The following is a 16465-nucleotide window of genomic DNA, read 5'->3' as shown; positions in this document are numbered from 1 at the left end:
GTAAATATGAACATTTTTAATATTTAGGATTACTTAGATTGTGAGATGCAAGAAATGCTCTCATCTAAGGGCTCATTCACACAGGCATGTCTATTACGCTTTCACAAAAAAAAAGCATCTGTTTTTTTGTCCATTTGTTATTAGTAACAGACAGCAAAAATTTTATTGCAAAATACCTAGTTCCACATCATTTATTTATTTTCTGACCCTTTGACTTAAAACCGTGGATGCCTATGAACATAAAAACATAAATACAAATAGTCTTTGGTAACCATGGATACCATACTGAAGAAATAAAAGGCGTGTGAACCAGCCCTTTGACTGACATAGAAGGACATCTACGATCAAAATCAAGCATGATAAACCATGGACATTTAGTCCTAGAACCAGGCACTGTGACTATCTCCTTATATTTGTTATCCATGGCCTTCTTCCTTCTAAAATCAACTTTTAAAATTATGCTCATGAGCCAAAAGAGCACTAGGGGCGTTAACACAGTGCCTCAGTGCTGCATATTCACAGGCTGCTACAAACCCCTTCTGCCTGTGTAATCTAGCAGCAGCCGGAAGTGCTCATTGTAACAGTCTGTGAAGCTACAACATTGTGGGGCCTAGAAACACCCGCAGAGCCCTTCTGGCTCATTAGCATCATTCCACTAATATTCTGCAATAGTGCTATAAATGCAAATGACGGTATGATGTGAAGGTGATGTTAACGCAGACGCAAAACAGAATGTTACTGCAAAAGCAATGTAAACGTAAGGGATGCAACAGTATTTACATTAAATTTGTGCAATCATGATGTTTACATTTGCACTTATATGGATTTTACACTTATACTGCATTTGCATTCATGTTTACATGATGTTTGTATTTACATGGCGCATGTGTCATGTTTACACAGTGCATACATTGCGCTCATGTGTACGTGGCGCTTGCACTGCATTTATTGCCATTTGCGTTGCATTAGTATTCATGTTGTACTTGCGTTTATGTATCTTTTGCATTCTTGTGGTATTTGTGTTTATATGGCATTTGCATTGTATTTACGTTCGGTTGGCATTTCTGTTTTCTTGGCATTTGTATCCTGTTTACTTTGCATTTTCGTTTACATTGCATTTGCGTTCACGTGGCACTTGTGATTACATGGCATTTGCATTTACGCACCGTTTGCTTTGCATTTATGTTGCATTTGCATTTATGTGGAACTTGAATTGCATTTGCTTTTAAGTGGTTCTTGTGTTGCATTAACGTAGCATTTGCGTTTACATTCCGTTTGTGTTGTGCTTATGTTTAAGTGGCAATTGCGTGGCATTTACGTTTATGTTAGTTTTCATTTGTGTCACATTTATGTTGCATTTGTGTTTATGTGGCGTTTGTGTTGCATTTGCATTTACTTGGCGTCAGCATGGCAGGTACATTTACATGGCACTTGCATTGCGGGATGTTTACTTCAATATGGTGTTTGCCTTTAGATTTGGGGTTTACATTGCACGTGTGTTTACCGTATGTTTGGATTTCCATTGCGTTTGCATCCCGTTCGAATAGCATTTTGTAACATTGCGTTTTTTTTTTAAAAACGGTGTAAATGCAATGTTATTTAAATATTATTAGAAGAATGTTAACACAATACACTGCATCTAGATGAGCATAGATAGCAGTCATACACTCTCTGTCAGTGATTGGACAATATGAGATATTAGCATAACACACACCTCCAGCTCCAGCTCCTCTTCCAGATTATAATGGTCAGATACTGGGACTGATATCTATGCCACTGTGGGGGCTAGGAAGCAAATTCAAAGTGCACCCAGATCTGTGTAGCAGCCCCTGCACAATGGTATGCAAATCTCTGTGATAAGAAGCACCCTTCAATTCTATTTTGTATGACACATCTAATTTCAAGAAACACATGGATGAAGCATAAGATTAGGGGGTCTACCGTATATTTTGGACTATAAGACGCTTCATACTATAGGACGCACCCAGGCTTCCAAAAAAGGAAAAATATATTTTACATCAATTAAAATATCCCTGTTGGTCGCACTAAAGCACAGCACACACAGACGTACATTTACACAGACAGCTCTGCGTCATCCATAGATACACACTCAGCTCTGCATCATCCATCCACATACACACTCAGCTCTGCATCATCCATCCACATACACACTCGGCTCTGCATCATCCATCCACATACACACTCAGCACCACATCATCCATCCACATCCACAGTCAGCACTACATCATCCATCCACATCCACAAACAGCTCAGCTATACACATTCAGCTCAGCTATACACATACACACAGAACCACACACACACACATACTTCCCCCATTCCCCTTCTTCTTACCCTGTCCCAGGGCAGCATGGCAGTATCAGACCTGTGGTGATGTAAGAAGCATGTGATCAGTCACATGTTTCTGACATCACCGCAGGTCCTGTACCTGTAAGAAGAGCAGTACGGAGGCTTCTCTGGGAGATCGGGTGCAGCGCTATATCAGGGAATCACCTGATCTCCATTACAGCGGTCAGGAGGGTCTGGCAGTGCTGGATCCTCCTGACCTCGGGTCTATAAACGCAGGCACTTTTTAGCAAGATTTTTTCTTGCTAAAAAGTGCGTCTTATACTTCAGAAAATACGGTATTTTGGAGTAATAGTGGCAGAATTTTTGTGCTATTTTCTGTAGCTGACAACCTATCCTTAAATCTGAAATGAGTAGATTATGTTGCCTCTATTAATGGCCATTTTCAGACTCAGTTTTGTTGAAAAGGAACAGGCAAAGACAATTCTGCAAAAAAAAAAAGTGGGACTTAAATGTTTAACCAGAGGTTAAAAAAAAGCAGCTAAGATTCAGAAAAATCAATGGATCTTAGTTGCAATACCACATACTATCCATTGTTAGAAGAAGAGCTGTTTTTGGAATAAAGCTGTCATGTTTTTTAACCTGTAGCTATCCCCTTGAAAATATCTCTACACACAAATTCAATTTGTCTGCTATTTCCAACAAAAACAAAATTTTAATGCCTACGGGATTGTAATTAGATACTATACACTGGCTAGTGTATGTTTTCCTGGCAGTAAAATATGTGATTAGGCCACCATGTCACTAATGGGAAATGCAGAATTAGTCCCACTTTTCTGTTAACAGGTTATGTGAAACAATAGCCAGAGTAAATAGGTGGCAGTTACAAGCTCATCTCTGAATTATGCCAAAAAGACATTTTAAAGATTTCTCCTCATATAGTCCAACATGTCTCTTAAAGGGTTTTTACAGTATTCCTGGAAAAAAAACCTGGGGGGCTGGCACAGGGGTAATGAAAAAAAAAGAAGTTTACTTAACCTACTCCAGTTACTGACTTTAGGATCGTGTCGGTCTTTTGGTTCTCAGCACTTAGTGGATCAGCACTTCCTTACTATATTGTGGAGCCATCAGTGCTGAAAAGCGGACGACCGTCAAGATGCTGGAACAGAGAGAAGAGCAGTGAAAGTACACTTTGCTTTAATATTGGTCACCCCAGGAATCTATGAAAACCCCTTTAAGAGAACTGCTAGCATAGCAAAAAGGAAGCCGCTGTTGTTGAAAGCTGGCCTCTGAACCATGTTTATAACCACTAGTGAAGTATTGTGTTAGATCACTGTAGGGTATTTAATATCCTGTTGAGTTGGTGATTGAAGGTATTATGAAAGCCGGAAAATAAAAACATATTATTTATTTCATAATACCCTCTGGTAAATTCCTTCAACATTTGATGATGAGTGATGTATTGATTGTAATGTGAATATCAAGACAAAATAGGGATCTTTGGTGTTTTCCAAAAAAAATGAATGTCCACCCAGAGCCTAAACATGAACATTTTTAATAGTTAGCACTACTTGGATTGTGATATGCAGGACTTACATATTAGTTGTGCCTGCCCCAAACTGTTGATTTTAACTAAAGTGGCCTAACACCACTCCACCAATACCGGGTGCAAGGAATGAGAAGAATGTTACAACTGACTTATAGCTGCTTCTTTCTTATGTCCTGAGTGGAAATAAGCCAGGATAATATGTGTTTGATAACAGAGTATTCTGCTCTTCTATACAACCTACATGCACAGCCAAGAGTGCATGTATGCTGTGAACCAGCTGAGATCCTGTAGCTGTATGTCATACAGAGTGAGAGACTTATGTTAGAGAAACATATGAAGACCTTATGATAGGAACTCTTAAAACTCTAAGAAATGCATAAGATACTGAAAAATGATTATGAAACGCCAAAGAGCATCTGATTTTCTGTCTCTTTAGCTAGTATAACACAAAGGCACCTGTATGCACTAGATAATAAGGACGGCTGCTCTCTTTTACCAGGTTCTATTTTAGGGAGGGTGTATAATTATTAAGAAACAAAGGGTTAGATACTCTACTTTACATAGTTATATGCAGCACGTTATGATGTTCAATGTTTCCAATTACAATTGAAAATAAAATGATAGAATGTAACAGAATTTAGAATCTAACATTGATAGTTTCTATGATGTTTGGTTGGTAAGATTTACATAATTCTGCATGAAAGCGATTGTCCTGCAATTAACTATTTAATACTTCATTACAAACTTTGATTAAAAAGCATAACCCTTATCTTGAAATGGAAATGGATGCAATGTTAAAAAGTCAGTTTGTAAGCTTATATGTAAATCACGTAATGTGAGTCCAATCACACTAGACTAGTCCTGCATATTAAATTTTACTTGCAATGTCCTGCCTCCTTGCTCCTGGTTGACAGGTCTCACTGCTAGGAAATGCTGCTGTATGGAACATTCAGAGAGAGCTCTATTACATTAATGACCAGTTCATTTCATGTGACCAGGATGATGTAATTTAAGGTCCTTTACTAAGTAAAATTTGGAATGTCTCCCCATGGAAGTATCTGATCACATAAAATTGCACCATGCCTTCATGGAGGCATAGGGAGGAAAAGAAGCCCATGGAGGCATACTGGAATTTCATGTGATCAGATATATACAAAGGGTAGAAAATGCAAATCTTATTGCATAAAGGACCGTAGATGACATCAACCTGGTAACACACATAGAGAACATGGCACACACCAAACTGGTTTTCTTTAATTTTTTTATTTTTAGCTAGCCAGATCAACCTGGTAACACGACATGCTGAGAAGAGGCAGGGACATGGGGAGGAGTAGATGGGAGGGGCTGGCCACGCAGGGCACACCCTCTCTCATGCAACGTAACATAAAGTTGATTTTATGGGGATGTGAGGGAATCTTTTTTTTTAGCTAAATAAAGGTGTCAGTTAATGGGGCTCTTTAGCAACCTGTCACTAGCTGTATTTGTAAAAATGTGGTGATAGGTTCCCTTTAAATACAGAGCACAGAGCCTTAAGAAGCTGACTTTGTGAACTGTTTAGTAGTTAGATGCCATAACTGTAGCCACAGCTCCTATTGAAGTGAATCCGAGCCAAGCCTGCAGTCATGGCTTCCAACCATTAAGCAGTCCACAGAGCCATACTTTGTGTTTATACAGGGCAGAACAAGTGATAGTGTGGGGATCAGGTATCAGCCAACATAAATCTAAAAGTTAATCGCCAGTCTTGGAAAAGGCCATCATCATTAAGTTCTGGACAATTCCATAAATAAATGATTACAAACTGAAAAATTGTTGCAATTAGCTCCAATATATATTTTGATTTACTGTATATAGTAATATTTTTATATTATGCAAAAACTGGAAACTGTAATATGCTTAATCACTTACATATGCCTTAGTAGTGTTGTACAGTTTGAAAAAATTAGGTTTAGGTGCATATGCTGTACCCTAGTACCCTTAGTTCAGTGTTTTTGTCAAAAGAAAATGTAAAAAAAATCCCAAAAAAAGATACTTGAAAAGACTGTTGGTTATGAAACATCCAAATGCTACTTGCTAGAAAAATGTGAACATGTTGCGTAAGAGAGGCATTCTGGCCATTCCTGATCTGGTTTGACACCAGCAAACTCTGCTGATGTAATATTTGTCACCTTTCACAAGTCACCTATTGATGTTGAAAACATGTAATACCCTTTTAAGTCTAGTATAATAGGAATGGTCTTCATAGCATATAGCTTTGCTGTTGCACCATTCTACAAACTTTTAGTAGAATGGTGGCACCCATTTAGAGGTGACTGGCAGTATGGTAAAATTGTATATTGTAGTGTAGCATTTTTATCTTTAAAGGGAACCTGTCACCCGCCCCCACACTTGTAAACCACAAAAAATACCTTTTACTGCCATTTTCCTTGTTGCTTTATAAGATTTCAATGCTGCCGGCAGCCCGAAAAACAAACTTATATTCTTGATCAGCATCCAGTCAGGGGGGTAGGCTATTCATTACGGCAGTTAACCAGGCACTCCCCATCATGGCCACCCCGCCGCCTAACTAAGCCTCCTTATCTCCCTATACACGCATCAGGCCCTGCATTCTGTCTTCTCCTACACTCCCCCAACTGGCCAGTGTCTTATTCAAATCACTTTGCATGTGCAGTTCACGTCGCTGTGTCCCGGCCGGCTAGCTGAAACGTGATGCTGACAGTGCATGCGCACTGTGAATGCGTGGGAATTCGTAGGAGACACTGGGTAGAGTGGAAAAGGAGCAAGGAGGCAAGGCCTGATAGGTATAGAGAGAGATAAGGAGGCGTAGTTAGGCGATGAGGTGTGCTTGCTTGACTGCCATAACAAAACCCCCAACCCCCTGACTGGATGCTGAACGAGAATATAAGTTCATTTTTGGGCTGCAGGCAACATTGGAAACTTATAAAGACATTGCCAGCAACAAAGGAAACGGCTATATTAGGTACTTTTTGTGGTTTACAAGCGTGCTTGTGACAGGTTTCCTTTAAAGTATAGGTCAAAGACCTTAAAGGGGGTGTCCACTTTTAGCAAATTCCAGCAAATTTATATTGTTTAAGTATTGAAACATTATACAATTTTTCAGTATGCTTTCTGTATCAAGTCTTCGTGGTTTTTTTTTAAATTTTTCCTTGCTGTCATTCAACAGGAGGCTTAATTTTTTTAGTTTCTGTGGATAAACACTGGTCCATGGTCATGTGATGTCACACAGGTGCATGGCTCGTAATTAGGGTTTTGTTTTATTACGACCTGTGTAACATCACTTGACTAGTATTTATCCAGTGGGAGTAAGCGATGAATTTTCCTGTTGAAAAACCGCACGCTTGGATCTAGAAAACTCTGAAGAATTGACACAGAAAATATCAGAAAATTGCATAACTTTTAATTACCCAAAAATGTAACATATTTCCTGAAATTTGCTGAAAGTGGACAACCCTTTAAAGTCTTTCACAAAGCTACTTATTCTCTCTGTTGGTTCTGATCCCAGTTTGGGTTACAAATACTCACCACCAAACTATTAAATGTTCTTAAAGGGACTAACCCTTTAAGGTAACTTATTTCACAGTGACTGTCTGTATAACTTAAAACAGGAACCCAACAGAAAAAAGGACAAAAAATAAAAATCTGCCACAGGAAATCTGGTCCAAATTAAAAGGTAAAAATTCTGTGCCATTGAAGTGATGTCATTGTATGAAAATAACGATAATAATTATGTAATTGTACATTGGTATAAAACAAGCCAAACAAGTCCATGGAATAACAAGAGGGCCTTGTGTTAGGATTTATGAAACAGGGCATGCATATCATCTTTACACTTCATAATACACCTGAGGACAATATTTTAATTGCTATATGTTAAACACTTGAACACCCATTCACACATGAATGTTCATGTTATGTTAAAACACATTAGCAATCCATTTAAGTCTCTGATATTCAATTAGTCAATCACATCTGGTGCGAAACCGCTAGAGTCTGCAAAGCTTATGATTTTGGAAACCTTGAACAACTCATAAAAAAAAGGAGATTATCCATGAAATCTGAACAAAAATCTGCAAGATCTGTAAGTTACATGAAGATGCAAGATACTTTACTGACAAAACCACCTTTATCACAATCCACTGCAGAGGCCTGAACGCAGGGCTAATCCTGGTACACACACAATATGATGTGTTGCATAGGAAAAGAAGACTGTGAATGCTCTAGTAAAAATTGGTATAATCAATTTCAATTTTAATAGAATTATTTAATTTCTTAAAATATAATTTTACATTGAATTCCCAAAAGTTTGTCGATTAAATAAAGTACATATCACTGAACAAAATATTTGAATGTAAATAAAATAACATCCTCCATACATTACAAAGCTGCCTTATATTATCCTGTCTCTTCTGCCTCAACAAAATATCATCAGCAAGTGTTTGGTATAGACATATGATTGATGTGAAACCTTTGCTATTCCGGTAAAATACAGACATTTTTTTTTTTCTTATAATGGTTAAACAGATTGACATCATATATTTATTAACATATTACTATGTTGATCTTTATTTACTTATATTTTAGTTCATGTGGCTATGTCCCTATATTGTAAGCAGAAATACCATATAATGTTAAAATCTTTCACTCACCAGAATATGCATTATCTTAATAATCCTCTTCTGACTAAAGTATACACTGTACAAATGTTGATCAAAATCATAGTAACCGTGCATAAAAAAATATATATTTTATTTAAGATTTATTCTGTATAGATTGATTGAATCTGGAATAATACTAGAAGGAATCATGAAAAGTTGAAAAGAAAAAAATATTAGGGGGGAGGAGGGGGGCTCAGTATATCAAATCTATTACATTGAATTGAAATGTCATGTTGATGATGAAAAAAAAAAAATAAATAAATGAACGACTGTAAAGTCTATAACATGAAAGTACATGATAAAATAGGAACACAATGCAGCATGCTTTATAAAAATAAAAAGGCAAGGTATATCATTGCTGTGTTTTCATATCTTCACAGAAATGTATAGAAAATAATATATGTTGCTTTATGGGTACTATATTAAAAGACAAGATAAATATTATCTCTGTGATTGATAAAATCTGCAGTGGGTCAATCCAATATTCAATACAATATAGTTCATAAAAATATTTTTTTTTTTCATTTTGGAGGGCAGTTATTTGAAAAGTTGCATATCCCTGTTTATATAATTAATTGAAAGTGAGGAATACAAAGTACAATATGCCAACAAATAGATCTTCATGGAAGAATCCATAAAAGTGTTTTTTTTTCCGATAAGTAGGTCATTGCATATGAGAAATAAGTCTCAGGATGCAAAATATAAAATTTTCTAGGAAGAGGCTACAAACTATTTTCTTGACACTAGAAACAGCTCTTTACATAAATACTAGAGAAATGAATTTTCCATGGTCAAAGGAAGGAAAATCCTGAATCTATCAGCGCCATTTTAATCTACTATTAGAGGTACGAATGTGTTGAAGGGTGTGAATGGTTGTGTGTGCATGTGTGTGCGTGTGTCTCTGTGTATGTGTGTTTGTGGGAGGATGCCACTACATACCCTGTTGCAAATATTACATGAGAAAATAAACAAAATGAACTTGTATAAAAATAAAATTGCCATAGGGTTAAAAAAAATCAACACAACATTAAAAAAAAAAATGTTACATGGTCTATAAAGGAGAACATATGCATTTTTTTTTCCTCAAATGGGGAATCAAAGATTATAAAAAAAGAACCATCTGACTACTTCATTTATACTGTACTGGCTGCAGAGCTTCGTACATGAATATGATCCCAACAACAAAAGCCTGACAATGGAATAAGAAATATTCAGGCTCTATGATGCATCCTGAATGGCTACTGTTGCTCGTACAATATTATCCCTTGTTGGATACATGTATCACAGAACTACACTTCTTTAAAGAGAAAATAAAAAGAAGTAGAAAAAAAATGCCTCTCTCTCATAGCTCGCACATTCCAATATGTCAAACCTACCAAGTGACATGTCAATCCAAACAGTGCAGCTGATACCTGGCTACAACAGTAGTCAAGACATTACATTTGGTTCACTAATGAAATAAAATGAATTTGACCTAACACCAGATATTTCCCTCTATTCCTGTAAAGTGCCCAATGATCATTTAAGATTCAGCAAGTCTCTCATAGAACAATTGCAACAGCCTCATTGACTGACAAGTCCTCTCTACAGTGCCTTCAGTTTTCTGTCTCATTCCTTATCACCATCTCTGATACTCATTACCACCTCTGATATGACAACTTCCTCATGTAGTGCAACACATTTGAGCAAATCAAAGACAGGAATAGTGAAGAATAAAAAAAAAATAGGATCAGAAGAAGAAGAAGAATAGAGAGATGCTAATGTGCATATAAAAATAGGTGCTACATTAAAATATTTGATATTTCAACAATAAGTTATTTAACTACCCAAGTTATGGATTGATGTCTTTGCACTTTAGAATTTGTTTACACCATCTATGGTGATGCATAAAGATCATAGCTTACATAATTTAGCTTGAAAAGTCCAGAAAGCATACAAATACATCCTGTAAAAATGGACCTTTTATATTAAACTTAGGGGAAGGGGGTGCTAAAACACCATAAAAGTTATTTAGACCCACCCTTGTCTGAAGGGTTATAGCATATGTGTGGTAAATTCATCATAGATACCTCCTAGCACCAGGAGTGATTCCAACTCTTTAATTCTCAGGCTGCAGGAATAGACCACAGAGGAGAGGACCTCTTGCAATCAGCAATTGTTGTGCCCCGTTTATACAATTGATGTTGTCCTACAAAAAAGGAGAAGAAAATTGCACACCCTTTCAGTATAACTGCTGCAGCTGAAAATCTTGTGCCAAGGCACTTCATCCGAAGGTTGAAGCAACAAAATCATCGTGTAGTCCTTTGTCTCAGAGATAAAAGTGTGGTTGTAGGAGTCTAGAACTGGCTGAATGTTGTCTGTTTCTCCAGCACTTCGAGGTAGTCCGGCTCAACATTGAGTTTAGCTTTTAATTCCAGATATTCATTCCTGTTAGGTTCCACATAGACAGTACTGGGTGTGCTGTATAGCACTGCTTCTCTTAACCTGTCCGGGTGCAAGTATTGACGCTTTGCTTCATATTTAGGGGTATAGGTAAAAGCAGGGGGGTTGCTATATTTATACTCGATGTTATTCCCAGATGAAGGTCCCTTATCAGGTTCTAGGATCCCTCTATATACACGATCTGTATCTTGCACAGGAGAAAGCTCCACCCTGGGCTCAATGGTGCTGACACTGTAGCTTGGGCTCCTCAGAGTGCTCTCCCTCTCCTCCTCCAGATGATTTCTGTAGGTGACTTTAAGTTCGTGGAGATCCTTGTAGTCATCCACAGAGTTGCCCTCCCTAGATCTATAGATAGGGTTTTTGCACATGTGACCCAAAGGGTGGGGGATGTACTCATAGACATGGCCGGCTGGGGTCTTGACTTTAGGAAGGGGTCGGTTGCTGTACACACTGTACTGCATGTTGAATGAGCTCACGTCTGAGTTATTGGTGCTGGCTGGCTCGTTCTGATTCTTTTTCCTTCGTTTCATCACAAGGACAAATAGCCCTGCAGCCACAAACACAGACATAATGAAAACCAAGAGCAGGCTCAGTATGAGCACAGACAAGGGCACTGAGCTCGACACGTTGTTGAATTTAATGGGATAGATTAAGGTGGTGGTGCTCTCTGGAGGCTGCTCCTCTGATGGTGTGGATGTGGGGACTACAATGTCTGAATAATCTGGGCAAAGGAGATCAGACTTGATCAGTCTCATTTCCTTCATTGCAAATTTTTTGGGAGTTTTACAGATGACATCATCCACCAGGACCCCAACACTGAGTTGCTCCAGCCAGAGCTTCATACCCACCACATCACATGTGCAATCCCAGGGGTTCTCATGAAGGTCTATCTGCACTAAGGACTTTAGCTGGTCTAGCACTCCACTCACTGTCAAGTGTGAAAAATTATTACTTCTCAGGTTTAGCCTTGAGAGATTCAATCCAGAGAAAATGTTGCTAGGTAAGTACTTCAAGAGATTGTTGTTAAGGAATAGAAGGTGGAGGTTGGGGACAGCGTCAAATGTTCCAGGTTCGATCACCTTAATGGCATTAGATTGTAGGAAAAGATATTGAAGGCTTTGAAGACCATAAAACAAATCTTGTGTCAGCTTTTCAATAGAATTACCATTTAAGTACAGTCTGCGTAAATTAGTCAAATCCCCAAAGGCTTTGTCCTGGATCACTGATATCCGATTGTTCCCAAGATGTAGAAGGTCCAATCCAGTGGAGTCAATAAAATCAGACCTGCGAACCAGAGTGATGGAATTGCCTGTCAGATACATTTTCTTGGGGTTGTAAGGTTTAGGGTGTAGTTCGGAGATACTCTGGATCTTTCTCTCCTGACAGTTTACGTTAAGTCCCAGATTGGAGATCTGTAGATTACATGTACAATTTGTAGGACACTCCAAAGGCACTGGGGATTTGGTCTGGTAGGCAATGTATCCATTTTCTTTGGGAGGGTGGTGGGATGTGGCTCGTACTCTTGACTTGCTGGGTTGCCGTGTGCTTTTGGGTTTTGTTGGGTTTTTGTAAATGGAGATGGTGGCACCAGAATTCACAGAGGCTGGGGTGGTGTGGAAGTACTCATTTGTACTCCGAGGAATTGGTGGTCGCATTTCATAGGAAGGGATCAGTTTTCTGGGGCATAATTCCTGCTTTGATATCTCATCCAAATCTCTGCCATATAGCCTGAAGGGGGTCTCACAGACCACATCACCCACCAGAGCAGAGTAAGAGATGCTATAGAGCCAATCCTTCAGGGCAATTAACTCACAAGAACAATTCCATGGATTCTCCTCTAGTTGCAACTCTACCACTTTATCCATGTGTTCCAGCAGACCCACAAAAGGAAGTACTTTCAGTCTGTTGCCTCTCAGGTCTAGGTGTGTTAAAGGGACAAAGCGAAAGAGATTGGTAGGCAAAGTGGACAAAAGGTTGTCATTCAGGATTAAGACTTGCAAAGTGTGAAGCCTGCTGAAGGCATTGGGTTCAATGGAGATGATATAATTATAATCGACTTGCAGATACTCCAGGCTTTCCAGGCCAAGGAAGGTGTCGTTCTTAAGAAGTTCCAACTTGTTGTTATTCAGGTGCAGCCTCTTCAGACCCTGGAGTCCGTTAAATGACCCGGTTTCAATCTCCTGGATGTCGTTATTACCCAGATGTAATATAGAAGCCCCAGTGTAGTTGACAAATTCATTGAAGTACAGGCGATTTAAGAGATTTCCAAATAAGAAGAGATGATAGATGGAGAAGCGAGGAGGGGTGATCTCAGAAAGGCTAATGATCCCTCTATTCTCACAATTCACCGACAATATGCCATCTCGCTCCTCACAAGGACAATTGTCACACACCTCTCCATAGGATTCTATTGTTTCTGCCCAAGAGAGAACCAGGGATGTTACAGCAAATGCGATCGTCTGTAGGATCCACATCTGCATTTTCTTGTTTAAGTCCTGGTCAAACGTGACTGCAGAGCAGCAATGGTACATTTTACCTCCTGTGGGACAAAATATGAAACATTTTAAGTAGGGCATGGGAGCAAGGAGACATATAGACATACGATCTGGTATAGGCATTGCAAGCTGCTATATCTGATGCACTATTCTAGCATTATGCAGACAGTACATGAGCCGACGGTTTGCACTGGCAAAGGTTTCTAATCATCTAGAAGTATGCAGAAAATGGCTGTCACCTCAGCTCCCGGAGATCTTTTACCACTTTCCCTATCTGTATAGTGTGTTCAGCACCGCACCATTGAACAGCGCACAGTAGCATCTCCATATTAATGTACAGGCTTCCATGTAATCCACTACAACTTGGATATGGTATAGATCTACCGCAATGCGTTACCGTCTTGTAGAAGCAAAGCTTCAGTTTGTCTACAGATGATTTCACCACATCGTCGTCATCATCATCATCATTGATAACACGTATAGAATAATAGAAAGGGAACGTCATGTTCTCTCTGCTGCTTTGACGATGCCAAAAAGGATCCATAAGCAAAATGGCATTTTGTATCAGGAGCTGATGACTATTCTGTGCAAATACACCCCTCTGCCCTGTCTCCTGAATCCTGCAGACATGCTTTCATATGCTAATCCATCAAGGTTGCAGAAGGGTTAATCATTGCACATACATGTGCAGGTCTCCGGGGGACGTGTCATTTACTTTGGGGATGGTGTAAAACTAGCTTAATAAGGACAATCGAATAGATCATTCCTATATTCGCCATTGTCAATACTCTCAGCATTACAGCCAGGGATGGTGGTCCTAGGGGATGAGAGAACATGTCCAATAATAGAAATGGCTCGGACTGGTTCCTATTCATCTGCATCAGGCTGTATCTATGTACTCATCACAACACCCACATCCTAGTGATACCCACAGATCAGGGGGGCAACGCCAAAGCAAACCCACCCTGCCAGGGCTCCTCCACATCTGCCCTGGCCACAGGGATGTGCTGCTAAAAGTTGAATGGAATGGCAATAGCTTACCAGTGATGCCAGGGGTTAACCCTTGCAGCTGCAGTCCAGGGAGCAGGGGCAAGGGGAGACAGCACCCACACCCAGCTCATGCCCAGCATTTACCCTGCTAATAATCGTGCTACTTACTCAGACTTGAGTCTCCAGGGCCCAACCATCGCGGAGAGCCATGAAAAATGCATCTGCCGCTGTGTGAACAGGGTGCAGGCGGCTCTCGTCACACACAGCCCGCACTGCATCCATCCTCCGGCAGTCCCATTGTGATCCCTGTGAAAGCCGAGGGGATTGCAGGGAGGTAGAGACACAACAGATCGGGAGAGATGGAGAGAGGAGAGCGGGAGAAGGAGAGGGGGAAGGGAGGGGAGGAGGAGCCTGGCACTAGGTAGGGTGGATGGGGGAGCACACTCAGCCTTTCTAGTTATCGAGGTGACACGATGCTGTAGCATGCGTTACATGTCAATCCGGAGCGCGGGGCTGTGTGGTGAGCGCTTCCCGCCATGCAAGCACCTGTAATGCTGGATGCTCTTCTCCCCAGCAGCCCGGGCTTAGCGGGCAGCCCGTCTGCTCTCACTCATCCCCAGCAGCTCATACACATGTTTATGGAGGGTGAGAGACTCAGCGCCGACAGATGGCGATACAAGGCGACACCATGGTTGTTTCTTCTTCTTCTTCTTCCCGAGGAATGTAAAGATGAGAGATGAAGCCGTATCTAGCCGTGTACTGTACAGCTTCCATCTTGTGACGTGACACATGTATTGTCTGACCAGTCACACATAATCTGGCTAGTAACACAGCTAATCCACTTTTACTATCTTGTAAAGCGCCTGTGCCAGATGTGGCGCCTAATGTCCCCCTGTCACAGTGATCCAAGCTGTCTCCTGACAGGACAAGGGCTCTGCATCACATTCACTCATTTGTATTTCATATGGAGATTTATTTATTAGTCCAGGTCTGGCTAATTCGATATTTATCATTCCTTGTAGATCTTTGCCATGGATTTTATGTCATTGTGTGTGTTCAGAGTATATGCTCACCTGGTATAACCCAGTAGTAAGCCGGCGTTATTGATCTACTTTACCTATAGGAATGCAGGTTAGCATAGTTACAATACTATTTGTTCAGGTACTCGGCCCACTAGGTGTCTCTGAGAGCACTTCACAAATGGCTCATCATAGATGTGGAAGCCAAGGATGAAAGACAAGAGCAATGACTTGAGACCTGGGTAACTGAATTAACAGCTAGTAGAGCGGAACACATGAAAAAAAAGAAAATGGAAGAGTTTGCATAGTCCTCACTGACTTTCATTGTGCGGCACGGACAAAAGTGTGGTTTTATTTCTCTGGAATTGGAATCCTGAATCCTGTGTACACCTTTGTGCACCTTTGTAATTGCTTAGTCAATATGAAGCTAAACAAATCAAGGCTGCGAACCCTATAGAATGTGCAGCTGCTATGCTGACCTATGTGCTGCCATGGTAACAGACAAAAAAAAAAGAATTGGTTGTCTGATCTGACAGTTGAACTTCCTACAATTTGTCTGATTGGTTCCTCCTACAGGAACCAGATCTGCATTAGGCCTCTAGCCCACAAGCGAGTGCAGTCAGTGAAAATAGCTCCACACCCTGAAGCGATCTCCCAAAACGAACTTCTGATCACTGGAATGAACTGACATGCTGAGCTCATTCCAGTGATCAGAGATTTGGGTCGGGAGATCCCTTCATCACACCGAGCAATATTCACAGACAGCCAAGGGGCTGTAACCCCCCTCCCCCAGCACTTATGGCTCATTAGCATAATTTTAAAAGTTGAGAGCATGGATAACAAATATAAGAAAATGACCACAGTCTCGTGCCTGGATCTATGAGTGCTCTTGGTTTGTCATGGTTAAATTTAATTGTAGATTCCTTTAAGGAGGTTTTTTTTATTTTCTATGGGCCTCAGGGGGTCTAAATTTAACAAACATAACAAAGA

General features: G+C 40.0%; 1 protein-coding gene across 2 annotated transcripts; it reads right to left on the bottom strand.

Annotated features, from left to right (window-relative positions):
• Nucleotides 1–8644: 8644 nt before the first annotated feature.
• On the bottom strand, nt 8645–15258 carry SLITRK5 (SLIT and NTRK like family member 5). Of its 2 annotated transcripts, none has more exons than XM_072135421.1 (2): nt 14625–15258; nt 8645–13510 (listed from the first exon to the last, which is right to left on the bottom strand). In XM_072135421.1, the coding sequence occupies exon 2, from the start codon at nt 13500–13502 to the stop codon at nt 10866–10868; it is 2637 nt and encodes an 878-aa protein (XP_071991522.1). In that variant the 5' UTR covers nt 13503–13510; nt 14625–15258; the 3' UTR covers nt 8645–10865. The 2 variants fall into 2 exon arrangements, with proteins under 2 accessions (XP_071991522.1, XP_071991524.1); XM_072135423.1 differs by lacking the exon at nt 14625–15258 and adding an exon at nt 13706–14106.
• Nucleotides 15259–16465: the final 1207 nt, after the last annotated feature.

Source organism: Engystomops pustulosus, chromosome 2 (genome assembly GCF_040894005.1).
Source record: "Engystomops pustulosus chromosome 2, aEngPut4.maternal, whole genome shotgun sequence".
Classification (NCBI taxonomy): domain Eukaryota; kingdom Metazoa; phylum Chordata; class Amphibia; order Anura; family Leptodactylidae; genus Engystomops; species Engystomops pustulosus.
This window is presented reverse-complemented; position numbering and strand designations above follow the sequence as displayed.